Below are 13,286 nucleotides of genomic sequence, written 5' to 3'. Positions count from 1 at the left end.
GTGTGTTCCACTACCCTGTCTTCAAGTTTGCAGATTCTTCTGCTGCATCTAGTCTGCTGTTAAAACTCCTCTATTGCATTTTTTGGTTCAGTTATTAAATTCCTCAGCTCTGTGACTTCTATTTAGTACTTTCTTATATATCCCATCCTTTTGTTGAAGTTCTCACTTTCTTCATCCATTCTTTATGACTGTTTTGAACTTTCTGTTAGGTAAATAATTCATTTCAGTTTCACTAAGGTCTTTTTCTGAGGTCTTATCTTATTCTTTCATTTAGAAAATATTCCTCTGTTTTGTCATTTACCCTGAAATTCTGTATTAGATAAAATAGCCACCTTTCCCTGTTTTGAAGAAATGGCCTTGTGTAGAAGTTGAGCCTTATCATTCAACCCTGCCATAGCTTCTCATTGTCTCTCAAACCTTTGTGACTGTCTAATTAGCGTAATTAATTTTTAGGGGCTCCCAATAGTTGAGATAATGCCCAGAGCTGTCAGTGTCCCAAAGAAAAGGATCTCAGCACCTAGATTCAGGTGGATTGGAAGTTAGACTCTCAGGCAGCAACTGTTGAAGTATGAAACTATATTTCTTTATGAATTTACATGTTTTTAATATTTTATTTATTTATTCATGAAAGACACACACACACAGAGGCAGAGACACAGGCAGAGGGAGAAGGAGGCTCCACTCGAAAGGCCTGACGTGGGACTCAATCCCGGGTCTCCAGGATCACACCCTGGTGCTAAACCACTGAGCCACCTGTGTTGCCCATGAATTTACATTTTTAAGTGATCTTTTTTTTTAAAAAAAGATTTATTTATTTAGAGAGAGAGCAAGCACAAGAGTGGGAAGAGGGGTAAGGAGAGAGGGAGAGAACCTTCAAGCAGACTCCCTGCTGAGAGCAGAGTCTGATGTGGGGCTTGATTCCAGGACCCTGAACTCATGACCTGAGCCAAAACCAAGGGTCGGATGCTTGAATGACTGAGCCACCCAGATGCCCCATTGTGATTAACAATCTTAATAAGACTCCAAATTTCATCCATAATTGGAAACAACTTTTTGAGTGCAGATCTATAGGTCTATTAATTATAGAAATTAATAAGTTAATTTACTTAGATAGAGTAAGTCATTTAACTCCATAGACTGAAAGAGGAGGAAAATAAATAGGCCGGAATTATACCTTGTTATGGGATTGAAGTATCTGTATGATGACTCTGGTACTAGGGTAATAGTTCTTGATAGAGAGAACCCTACATGAATAACAAATATGCTCATCAGTGATGTGCCATATCCAATAGCTTTGCAATAAAATTAAATTCAGAATTAAATTGATGTGTGGGTAAGCATAATAAAACAACACATAAAATTCACTGCTATGTTGTTTTCTAAAAATGTTCTGTTTAATAGCATACACAGGAAACAGTGCTATTGTTTTAGTGATTTAATAAATGAAATCTATGATATAGTCAGCTCTTGGTACTAGGAGACTCTAGTCTTCTGAAACCAGTTCTTGAGGAGGAAATAAACTGTTTCATGTATTTAAGCCTTCAAACTCAAACACATTAATTACAGGAAAAACAGATTGAATTTCTGTCTATAACTTGAAGTAGCTCATGGACTGTCTTGTTGAACTTTCTCATTATACATATTAAGAAACTAAGGTCTGGTTCATATATATTGTATTATTAACAGCATATGTTCTCAATAGCTTATTGCTATTTGTAGAATCACCTTCAGTTACTTATGTTTATTTTGTTTTGGGGACCAAGAATTCATCTGGGTTAGGCACAATTCCATTGCCATCACAATGATAGTTTGAAGCAATTAATACAAGAAGATCCCACTCACAGATAGCTCATAGTTAAAGATGGTCAACACCAATTCTAGCCATCTTGATGACATTTGCCAATAATCACAAGCATGTTATACCAAATGATATACAATATTTCACCAGAAGTACTGGAGGAAAACCCCAATAAGTCAAGTCTACTAACAGAGCTCACCAATTACAAATGGCATCTTTATTTTTGGTGGGTTAAAGATGTTATTTATGATGGTGTTACCTGAACAATTAGTTATCAGTTATTTGTATGCTTGCTTTTTTTCAACTTAGTTATTATCCATATGAAACTTTAGGCAAGTGGGGGTGGAGAAACACAAAGATACTCAGAATACTCTATTTTTACTTCCTTATTCATACATCTCCACAGACTTTGGGAGAAAAAAAAGGCATAAACCTGGACTATAGTGAACCTAGTCCTATAAGAGATGACATCTTTTCCTATTTAGTCCAATACACTAGGCTTTATTTTAAAAGAGGAAAAAATAAAATCAGCATTGAAGAATATAAAACAAAGTGTCAGCTTCTTACCTCATAATGTTTGAAGTGTCTTCGGCATGTGAATCACTGCACAAAGGGTTAGCTATAATCAGGCATGCTTCTGCAGATTCCACCTATTCTTCAAGATTAAACAGCAACCATCTTGTTAATTACAGGGGAAATACTCTACTGTTCCCCCTTTGGGTTTTCCGATGGTTTTTTTTTAATAAATTTATTTTTTATTGGTGTTCAATTTGCCAACATATAGAATACACCCAGTGCTCATCCCGTCAAGCCCCTCCTCAGTGCCAGTCACCCAGTCACCCCCACCCCCCGCCCACCTCCCCTTCCACTATCCCTAGTTCATTTCCCAGAGTTAGGAGTCTCTCATGTTCTGTCACCCTCTCTGATATTTCCCACTCATTTTTTCTCCTTTTCTCTTTATTTCCTTTCACTATTTTTTATATTCCCCAAATGAATGAGACCATATAATGTTTGTCCTCCAACTGACTTATTTCACTCAGCATAATACCCTCCAGTTCCATCCACATCAAAGCAAATGGTGGGTATTTGCCGTTTCTAATGGTTGAGTAATATTCCATTGTATAAATGGATAAAGAAGATGTGGTTTATTCCTATGGTTTTGTCATAAAATTTCCCCTAAGAAAGAGAACACTCTTGAGAAAGAGTTGTATAAAGGATGTCTTTACATCAGGATGAGTCCTGTAGATGCTGTAAGGGTTGGAAGTGCTCTGACAAAGATGCAAGACTGCCTTAAAATGGGTAAAGTGGATACTTATGTTTTTCCTGTTGTCCAAAACCAAGTTTTTAAGCAACTACCTGTATATTTATTTGCCTTTCGGGACAGCAAAGAATAGAGGAACTGGAAGTATGTTTGGTCCAAAGTAAGCAGTCATTCAATATCTCTGAATTCTGAATCTTAAGGGTCTAGCAAATTATTGAAGTGGCTCTTGTAATACTGAGTTGTGGGAAAAAGAAAGATTATTCTGAGTCTATCACTTTCTATTTCAATTCTCTATGTTGACTATAGATTTCTGATCTTAAAAACTGTAGCCTTTGTTTATATGAGTCTATGAAACCTAAAACATGGAAGGAAACTGGCTTTGATCTTAATTGAAAGCTGTCTAGATGGTTGGACTTTGCTCATTATTTTTCATTCCAATCTTAATGGGATTTCTGCTATTTTCCTTCATGTTTCTCCTATCAGAAGGCACATCAGTGTGTTTAGAAAAAGTTGGGAAATCTGTCATCTGATAATGATCCTACTTGGTTGGGAAGATTAAACACACTTTTGCTATCCATAACTTTTCAGATTTCTTAGACTTATAAAATAAAACTGCACTAGACAGAATTTAGTGAAGTAAATAAATGTAAGCATAGGCAAACAGTGAGTTCTGTTTGATATCTGTCAAGGAGGAATTAGAAAGCAATTACTACATTTCCTTTATGATCAGTTTTTAAAATTGAGGAAGTCTTATTTTCTTCCAATTTAAGCATCTGGAGTAATACTTTTAAAAGAGCAATATACCTTATCATCTTAATTGTTGCATCTTAGGGAAACTAAAAGAAGAAGAAGAAGAAAAAATACTAGTTCTTACCGCAACTCGTCTCAGATCATCCCACTTAAGTGCAGATCCAGAAATAAAAGTTGTATAGGCCATGTTGCACTTAAATACAGTTTCTAATTCCAAAGAAGGAGGGACCCTGGGCAAAGAATATAGTACCAAAGATGTAAAAAGATGCCTGAATTTGTTTTAGAGATTGTTATATCTTTAACAGAACTCCTAATCTCCTCTAGGAAAACATCCATCCTCCTTTACTAGTCCATACTGGTCTTATTTCAGGCATGGGCTTGAAGCTCAAGCCTAGTCAATCACAGTGATAAGAAAAAATACAAATCAGGTTGATGCCCAAAAATTAAAAAAAAATAAAAGGAATTACTAAGGCTGAAGTTCAGTATAAAATAAAAACATTTTGATTATTCAAAAAGATATGGCTTTTTAAAACAACGATGAATTTAATGAAATAGCTTCTAAATATATAAAGAAAAAATTAACAAAACTAGAGAGATTTAAATTGATGACTGACTTGTCATTGTCATGAGAGATTTCAACACATCTCTTAATTACTGATTAAGCTGGAAAAAACCATCAAGCTTGATGTTCCTAAGTCCTTTTTTCCCTTCATTAAGGTATAACTGACAAATAAAATTGTGAGATACATAAAATGTATCATGTGATAATTTGGTATGTGTATATATTGTGAAAGGCTTCTTCCCATTAACTTAATTTTCACATCCATCACTTTACATAGTTTTGTCTTTTTTCAGGGTAAGAACATTTAAGTTCTACTCACTTAGTAAATTTTAATTACACAATATACTGTTTTAAGTTTTAATCACCATGTTATACATTAGATCCTCAGAAATTATTCATCTTAAGACTGGAAGTTTGTACCTTTTTACCAGCCCCTGTCTTGTCCTCTCCCCACATCCCAGCCTAGGGCAACCGGTTAACTTTCCACTTTCTGCTCAATGAGTTTTTTTTTTTTTTTTTTGTCTGGCTTATTTCAGCATAATGCCCTCCAGATTCATCCATGTTGTTGTAAATAACAGGATTTCCTTTTTAAGGCTGAAAAGTACTCTACTATGTATGTATGCATATATGTTTGTATGTGTATGTATGCATGTATATGGAAGTATATCTATACACAGTATGCATATACACACATGTGTTATATATATGTATTTATATATATATTCATTCATCAATAGACACTTAAGTTAGGTTGTTTCTATACCTTGGCTATTGTGAATACTTTTAATTTTTTTTGAGAAAACAAATATTTATCAAATTACTTGACAAATAAGGAAAGGCTCAACATACTACAAAAATTAATTGTTATGATCTCTAATCACAATATATTTTAAGTTAGAGGTTGATAACAAAAGAATAGACTGTTAAAAGTCACATGGGTTAGGAGGCAATTATAACAAAAGTTATAAAATTCTTAGAAATAAATCATGTTGCAAACACTAAACATCTAAGCTTTTGGATACAACAAATGCAATGCTTTAAAGGAAATTTATAAACCCAAAGAAATAAGAAGAAAATAAAAATAGGAGTGCAAAGAATGAAACAAAGAAGATCAACAAAACCAAAAGCTATATCTTTGGGAAAAAAACAACCAATAAAAAACTAATACAATAGGCAAAGCTGTAGTAAACTCAATGGGGAGAGAGAGAATACAAAATTTCAGGGAATCGAATTCTATATATTGAATGAAGAAGATAAAATACCTACAGAAAAGTCAAGATAAAAATAAGAGTGAGAGAATACAGCAGATAACCAAATGCAACAGCTTTGAAGATTCAGACAAAACAAATTACTGAAAATATATCTTATCAGAACTCACTCTAGAGGAGACAAAGCCCATATAGTCCTAGTACCATTAAAGAAATTGAAGCCATAATTTAAAATCTTTTAAAACAAACTAAAAGCAGAACACACACATACACCAAAAATTTAAATCCACCAGTTCTAAATGGTATTACAGTATCTTCTACCATACTTTCAAACATCAAATTATTCCATTTTCATACGGTGTCTTTTGAAGATATTAAAAAGAGGGAATAGTCTCCAGCTAATACTACAAAGCCAAAATACCCATAACTTTAAAACTATCAATGTAATTTACCACATTAACAAATTAAAAGTGTGTGTGTATATGTATATATATATATATATATATATATATATATATAGAGAGAGAGAGAGAGAGAGAGAGAGAGAGACACCTCAGATGCAAAGAAAATGTTGATAAAAATATCTTTACCCAATTAAGAAACACAGTTCATAGTGTATGAGGAATAGAATATCCTTAAGACCACAAAGAATATCTTTAAAATAAAAAGGATGTCCATAATAACAAAATATTAGAAGAGTTTTCTTTGTGAGAAAGAAAAGATATAATTGCCATTTTTTTGCTAATGTTATATTTGATATCTCATCAAGTATAATAATAAACTAAAATAAATTGTACACAGGATTGGAAAAGAGAAATAACTGTCTTTATTTCAAAATACTATTTACATAGAAACCCCTAACACCACTATAAAAAATGATTTAAATAATGGAAATCGAATAATATGGATAGATAGAAGTTTAATATACAAAAGTCAATTTTGTGTTTTATACCAAAAGCAAACAACTAGAAAAAGTAATTAATAAGACAGAATTTCCAATAACATCTGAAAATACCAAGTACCTAGAAATATAAACAAATATAAAATATCACATTATTATTGTTTTATGTTGTATATTCTCTAAGCCTAGTTATCTGGCTCTTCTGGAAGTTTTGAGAGCTATATAATTACTATTTATACATTTTTTTTCTGCTTAATTTAGTCATAAATAATTTTGTTGCACGCCACTAGGTATCCTGACTTACAGGAATATAAATTAATATTTTACCCTTATGACAATTTATATCATATCTTTGATTTTTTTCTCAAATAACAGGTAACCAAAGAAATAAAAGTAACAAATTCTCATTTTTGCTTAAAATTTTGCAAGATTTTTGTGGCCTGAAATAGCAAATTGTTATTTCTTGAAATTCCTTGGCTTCATTTGCTCAGTTGGGTTTCTTTTTGGCTCCATGCAATTTTGTTGGAGTGACTCATATGACTGCATTTACCCGGAAGAGCTGGCACATGGATGGGCTTCCCCTCCATCAGACTAGGTGAACTTCTATAATGGTTTAGGGCTCCAACAGACTGGATGCTGAAGCTGCCAGGCCTCTTAAAGTCTGGGCCTATAACCAGTATATATATCACTTGTGTATATTTTAATAAGTCAAATTTTAAAATTATTAATATTATTAATATTTTAATAAGTCAAAATGCTGGTCCAGTTTCAACAGAAGGGTGAACAGACTCTACTTTTGTTGGAGGAGTAGAATATGTTAACAATTGGGAGGAATATTGGCAGACATCTTCTAAAACACTCTTCGACAAGAATTCACATCCCTCCCCTGGACAAAATATCCTCATTTTGTCTCCCCAAAGTTTTATTTCTTTAAAGCATCAGCTTAAAGTTCTGGGTCTTGTCATCTACATCGGGTCTAGAATGGGGCTCCTCAGGCACAGCTCCTCCTCATCTGATGACTATGACCTAGGTAGACAAGTCATCATCAACTCAATGCCCAGCATACCATGATGAGCAAAGATAGGAAAACTAGAGCAGACACTCCAAACCAAAAGATGTGAGGGGTTACCAGATGGCATGTAGGAATGGTCCACCAAAACTGTGAAATTATCTGTGCACATATTATCATTACCCCCTGATTCAGATGTTTTTGATTAGGGGCCAATTATGCTCTCATGAGTCGATCCATTGTTTTTCTCAGTTCTTGTCTTTGCCCTCTGACCCTATGATCCCCTTTTGTTTCCCTAAAAAATGGCCCATGTTTGTCCCTGAATGACTCTCTCAGCCTAATTTCTGCCATGTGCTGAGTTGGGAGCCCAGACGCATTTGTTTCCATTGTGAAGTCTCTTTGTCCCATTTACTCCAAGCTGGCAATTAATTTAGCAGTAAAATCTTCTTTAAACCTTTGATGACTTTCTATAAATATTATTCAGGTACATGCCCCCAAACTCATACCCTTTGGATTCCTTTGGAGACAGATCTCTATTTTGAGATTGTGAGAACTCTGGGGAGAATGTCCTTCAGCTTCATAGAAGCCCTTTTTATACCCAAGAAGAGCATCTATAGGTCACCACCTTAACTTTCCCTGGGGTCTTAACAAAGGATCTTACAGCTGCACCCTTGATTGGATACTGTCCATTTACATTAAGGTAATATCTTATAGCACCTTGGATTTGATATTTTTACCCCCTGAGGTCATTTACCTCTGATATTCTTTGGCCAGCTGGAGAGACTGTTCTGAGGGTTCTATATTTCGTTTAGGTTCTGCTTGAAAACTAAAAACTTTCTTTTTTACCTCTATTTTCCTACAATATCTCATCATACATGATTATACTGAAGCAAAATGACACTTATCATTCTTCCAGGAAATTTTCTCAGCCACCTTCACTATCATGTTATTTTTTGGTGACATTGTTACCAAAATTGTGCTCTTCTTCTTGCACCCAATAGCAATTGTCCCCACTGTTTTTCTATCTTCTGCCTACCACCTGTTCCAAGGAGAAAGCCACATTTTGACTTTTGTTATGATGGCAGCCCACTTCCAGGACCACATTTATATCAATTATCTCTTTCCACAAAACAAGCCACTCTGGAACTTACTGATCTAAAACAAAAACAATCTACTATTGTCTCTCTTATGTGATCGGAGCAGCCGACAGCTGTATGAGCCTTCTCCCCAACAAGTTACTCTGACTCATCACAGGATGGCAAAGGGCTTCAAGACAGTGAAAGTTGAGACTGTCAACCCTCTTAAAAAGGCTAGGCCTGAAACCAACAAAGGGTCATCTCTGTGGCATCCAATTTATCAACTCAATCAGAGGCTAGCCCAGATTCAAAGAGAAGAGGAAGAGACACCATCTTTTATTGAGAGGAGCAGTATGAATATACAGTAAGAGAAGGAAATGTTAATAGCTTTGTTAAAGAAGGACACCTAGGTGGCTCAGCGGTTGAGCATCTGCCTTTGGGCTGACTGCATGAAGCCTGCTTCTCCCTCCGCCTGCGTCTCTTCCTCTCTCCATATGTCTTTTATGAATAAATAAATAAATAAATAAACAAATAAATATTTTAAAAATAGCTATGTTAAAGAAAAATCTACCACAATTGCAGATTGTGAGGAAATATAATGGAGTAGTGAGAAAGAAGGATTAGAAGACTCTAATTTAGGGGTATCTGGGTGGTTTAGTGGTTAAGCATCTACCTTTGGCTTGGGTCGTGATCCCAGGGTCCTGGGATTGAGTCCCACATTGGGGTCCCTGCAAGGAGCTTGCTTCTCCCTCTGCCTATGTCTCTGTCTCTCTCTGTGTCTTTCATGTATAAATAAAATAAAATCTTTTAAAATATTAAAAAAAAGAAGACATTAATTTGGATTGCTTGAATTAGGGGTGGGGAGTACTCTCTGAGTGCTGAAGAATAAGAATAAACTGGTCATATAACAGTAGGAAAAGAGCTTCTGAGGAAAAAAAAGCACAAATCATTAAAGTAGCCTTTCCAGAAACTGAGAAGAGACAAAATATTAACTTTGAATGGGGTTGTGATAGTGGAGATGAAGGGGTAGAAATAGAATTAGTATTTATTAAGGAGACAAAATTGATGATCTTGATGAAAGTGGACACAGGGTTTGAGGAAGAGAGTTAGCAAAAACAATGCTTCAGTCTCTGTTTTAAGGGACTGCACTAATAATGTCCTATTTGCTGAGATAGAAAGTGCCAGTTTCTTTCCTTTATATATATATTTTTATTTGTCTTATTAGCTGAAGAGAGGAGTTTACTTTTGAAAATGTTAAGTCTAAGGGCTTTTTGAAAGGAGATGGGAAAAAAATAAAAAATAATAATTTAAAAAAATGAAAGGAGATGGAAATGAAGTCTGAGGTGGAAATATCCAATAAGCAATTAGTTGTGTGAATACGGATCCACAGAGAATGTCTGGCAAAGGATATAAATTTTAGAGTCATCCAGAATTATATGTAATTGGAAAAATTCTAGATGAATTTTGCATCATTTAAAAAATTTCATTCTCTTGATAAGTACCTATAATAACCTACATTAGTCCATGAAAATACAGAAGTAAAAACCTTTTCTGTCTCAACTGGATTATAATTATTAGCCCTTTATTACTAATTTTAGCACTTTAACTATTTTTAAAAATAAGGATTCAAGTAATATACAAATTACTGAGAAGACAGGCAGGCAATGATACTTTAACAGAACTGTTGCTGTCCCTAAATAGCACCATGAAAGAGTCCAAAACACTTATTGGTTATCCCATATACAAGAGCCCAAAGTTATAGTGGACTGGGGATTACCTAATGTAAAAAGTACAAAATGTTAAGTATAAAATGTGTGAAGGTTGAAGTGACTCCATATACAATGTTGTATAAGATCAAAATGTCATTTCAAATCTGTCTGACTTATTTAGTGATGTGTGCATAACTGATGAGCCACTTGGAGAAAATAAGGAAGTTGGTTCACAACAATTTATACAAAATCAATTCCAGAGAGCTTAAGGACATTGCTTGAGGGTATTGCTTAATTCTAGAACAGAGAGGCCAAAGAATGCCAGATGTCAATATGAAAGAGCCAATGGATTTTAGTGCATGTAAATCCAACACTCTGTACTAAAAAAAAAAAAAAAAAAAAAAAATGCATGCACACACACACACACAAAGGCAGAGAGAGAAAAATATTTACAACATACAACACAAAAAGTTTAATATCAAAATACATAAGACTGCTTAGAAGTCAGCAAAGCAACAGATAGCCATCCTTGTAGAAAAGAAGATATGAGAAATGAAAAGACAAATTCCTTCATTCATCAAAAAAGAAAACAGTCAAAACCTAAAAATTTTTCAGTCTCAGTAGGAACCAAAATTGAAAAAATAAAACAATGAGAAACCATTTTGCCTACTGAAAAATCTTTTTGCTTGAAGTATGCATTTTCCAGTGTTTCACAAAATAGTTGACCTGGATTCTACTTGTGGAAATGTAAGCTTCATAGAACAAAAACATCATCAAAAACAATACTTTCTGCACCTACGTGAACTCACATTTCCAATTCTAAGAATTAACAGCATAATAATTATAAAGTACACTAGACTTGTGCACATTTCATGGCCATATGTAATAATTATAAATACAGAATACTTTCCTAAATGATAAGAAATCTCTTAGACAATGTTAGGACATACACAGAAAAACATGAGGCAAGATATATTCCAAAAGATATCCCTGGTCATAAGATTGCCTTTTCTTTTCTTTTTGCTTATTGTTATTTCCTAATTTTCTATGAATATTGCAAGGGCAATTCTCTTCCATTAAAAAAATGCACCCATATTTCAATTGTTAATTTAGTGCTCATGAACTGTACAGATACACTTACTCTCCCAGAAAAACAATCTCGATGTTGATTTCCCCAGGCTTATACCGGAGAAAATTTCTCAGGAAAGCAGTCACACTGTCAACTGTAATGTTTCCACAGACCACGATGAACCTAGGGAGCAAGACTATGTGAGGTGGATCATTGGAGGAACAGAAGTATCTTGCTGTCAAGACTTAGATATGGACAATTTGCTTAAACACAGTTATAAATCCATCTGGTATTTGAATTACTCAGATTTTAAAAATAGAAACACTGAAGAATTCATCTCCAATAGAGAAAAGAAATGTCAAATTTCTGTAGTCCCAGTTCACCCCATGTTGGGGTATGAATCCAAACATTTGAATTACACATACCTTTTTAGGAATACAATAATAACTACCATAATTGCTATATTTTTCATAGTTGTTATAACTTGTAATTGACTGGCACATGTGTTACTTCACTTAATTTTTTTCACTTGATTCCTGATTAGCTGATATAATCTTTTTTCAAAGGAACAACAGAGTCTCAGCATGGTTCACTGATTCTCTCATAGTCAAACAAATGGCAGAGGTGGCAATACACTCTAGATCATTTTGGTTTATCTTCCACATTGAAAACTATCTAGTCCATACAAAAAAAGTGAGCCCAGTGGAGAGATATCTAGGGCAGGTGCAAAAATCTATGCATGTAACTTTTACAGTGAAACATTGCTGTCAATTTCCTTAGGTTTCCTTCATTTAAAGAAGCTATTTTTCCCTGTATTATTCATTTAAGGAAACGGAAAGTGTACATTTAGCCTAACTTAATTTTAAATTTTTCAGACTTCTTGGGCTACTTTGGCATATGTTCCACATCCCTGTCCTGCAATAAATTGGGTCAGACTTTGGCTTATGTAGTTCATTTCATTGTTTTCAACTCATTTTTATTAGTAGTAGTAGTCCCAGTTCACCCCATGTTGGGGTATGAATCCAAACATTTGAATTACACATACCTTTTCAGGAATACAATAATAACTATCATAATTGCTATATTTTTCATAGTTGTTATAACTTGTAATTGACTGGCACATGTGTTACTTCACTTAATTTTTTTCACTTGATTCCTGATTAGCTAATATAATCTTTTTTCAAAGGAACAACAGAGTCTTCAGACTCCTGGGTCAATCTTGGTTTTCATCCAATTATGCTAAAAGACCACTCCAAGAAAGTTTTTCACTGTACTTCCTCCTTCACTGTATTTCACTTCTCTTCCTCTATAGCCAATCAAGGCAAAATAAAAAAGATTGGCTTCAAATTTAAGATCTCCAATTCATTCTCTCCTTCTTAGATGTGAAAACCATAATGGAAACTGAAGTAACACATTACAGAGAAATAGGGTAAGAAATAGCACCAACTCTGTTTCCCTTTTGGAACAGGTGGTTGTGACACAGACAAAACAGGTGATCTATGAAGTGTTGTAGAAGATGTGGCAATTGTTATTCCGCCTAGGAAACCTCTGCCCATGAACGAGCCCCCATGTGGTATAGGGGGGTTTGGGCCAAGATAACAGAACTGAAGTAATTATTTTAAATTTGAACTGTGACTTTAATTTGATCCATTATGTGAAGTTAGCCATAAGTTAATCACATGATTAAAATGAATAGGACAGTTAGTAAAAGATGTATCAGAATAGTTGGTGATAAGAAACGTAGAAATATTGCCACAATCAACACTTGACAGGGAATGACAACATTCTCTTGTCATTTTAGTTTATTTACTACATGCTAGGCATCTATATAGCAGTGTTTATCAAATAGCAAATATCTTCTTATGGTATTTATTTTAGCCCAACTCTGTTAACTGAATGAAGGACCTTGCCAATATATTCACCTAGGCCAGACAATAGGTGTT

General features: G+C 34.3%; 1 protein-coding gene across 1 annotated transcript in view; it reads right to left on the bottom strand.

The window, feature by feature from the left end:
• Nucleotides 1-13,286, bottom strand: part of KCNU1 (potassium calcium-activated channel subfamily U member 1) — a 142,155-nt gene that overhangs the window by 98,061 nt on the left and 30,808 nt on the right. The window contains 4 exon segments of the mRNA XM_041751038.1: nucleotides 1,175-1,244; nucleotides 2,366-2,448; nucleotides 3,934-4,039; nucleotides 11,416-11,526. Of these exon segments, the coding sequence (XP_041606972.1) occupies nucleotides 1,175-1,244; nucleotides 2,366-2,448; nucleotides 3,934-4,039; nucleotides 11,416-11,526 (370 nt within the window).

The sequence above is a fragment of the Vulpes lagopus genome, chromosome 4 (genome assembly GCF_018345385.1).
Source record: "Vulpes lagopus strain Blue_001 chromosome 4, ASM1834538v1, whole genome shotgun sequence".
Lineage (NCBI taxonomy): Eukaryota > Metazoa > Chordata > Mammalia > Carnivora > Canidae > Vulpes > Vulpes lagopus.
Note: the sequence above shows the minus strand (reverse complement) of the source record. Positions and strands in the feature narration are given on the sequence as shown.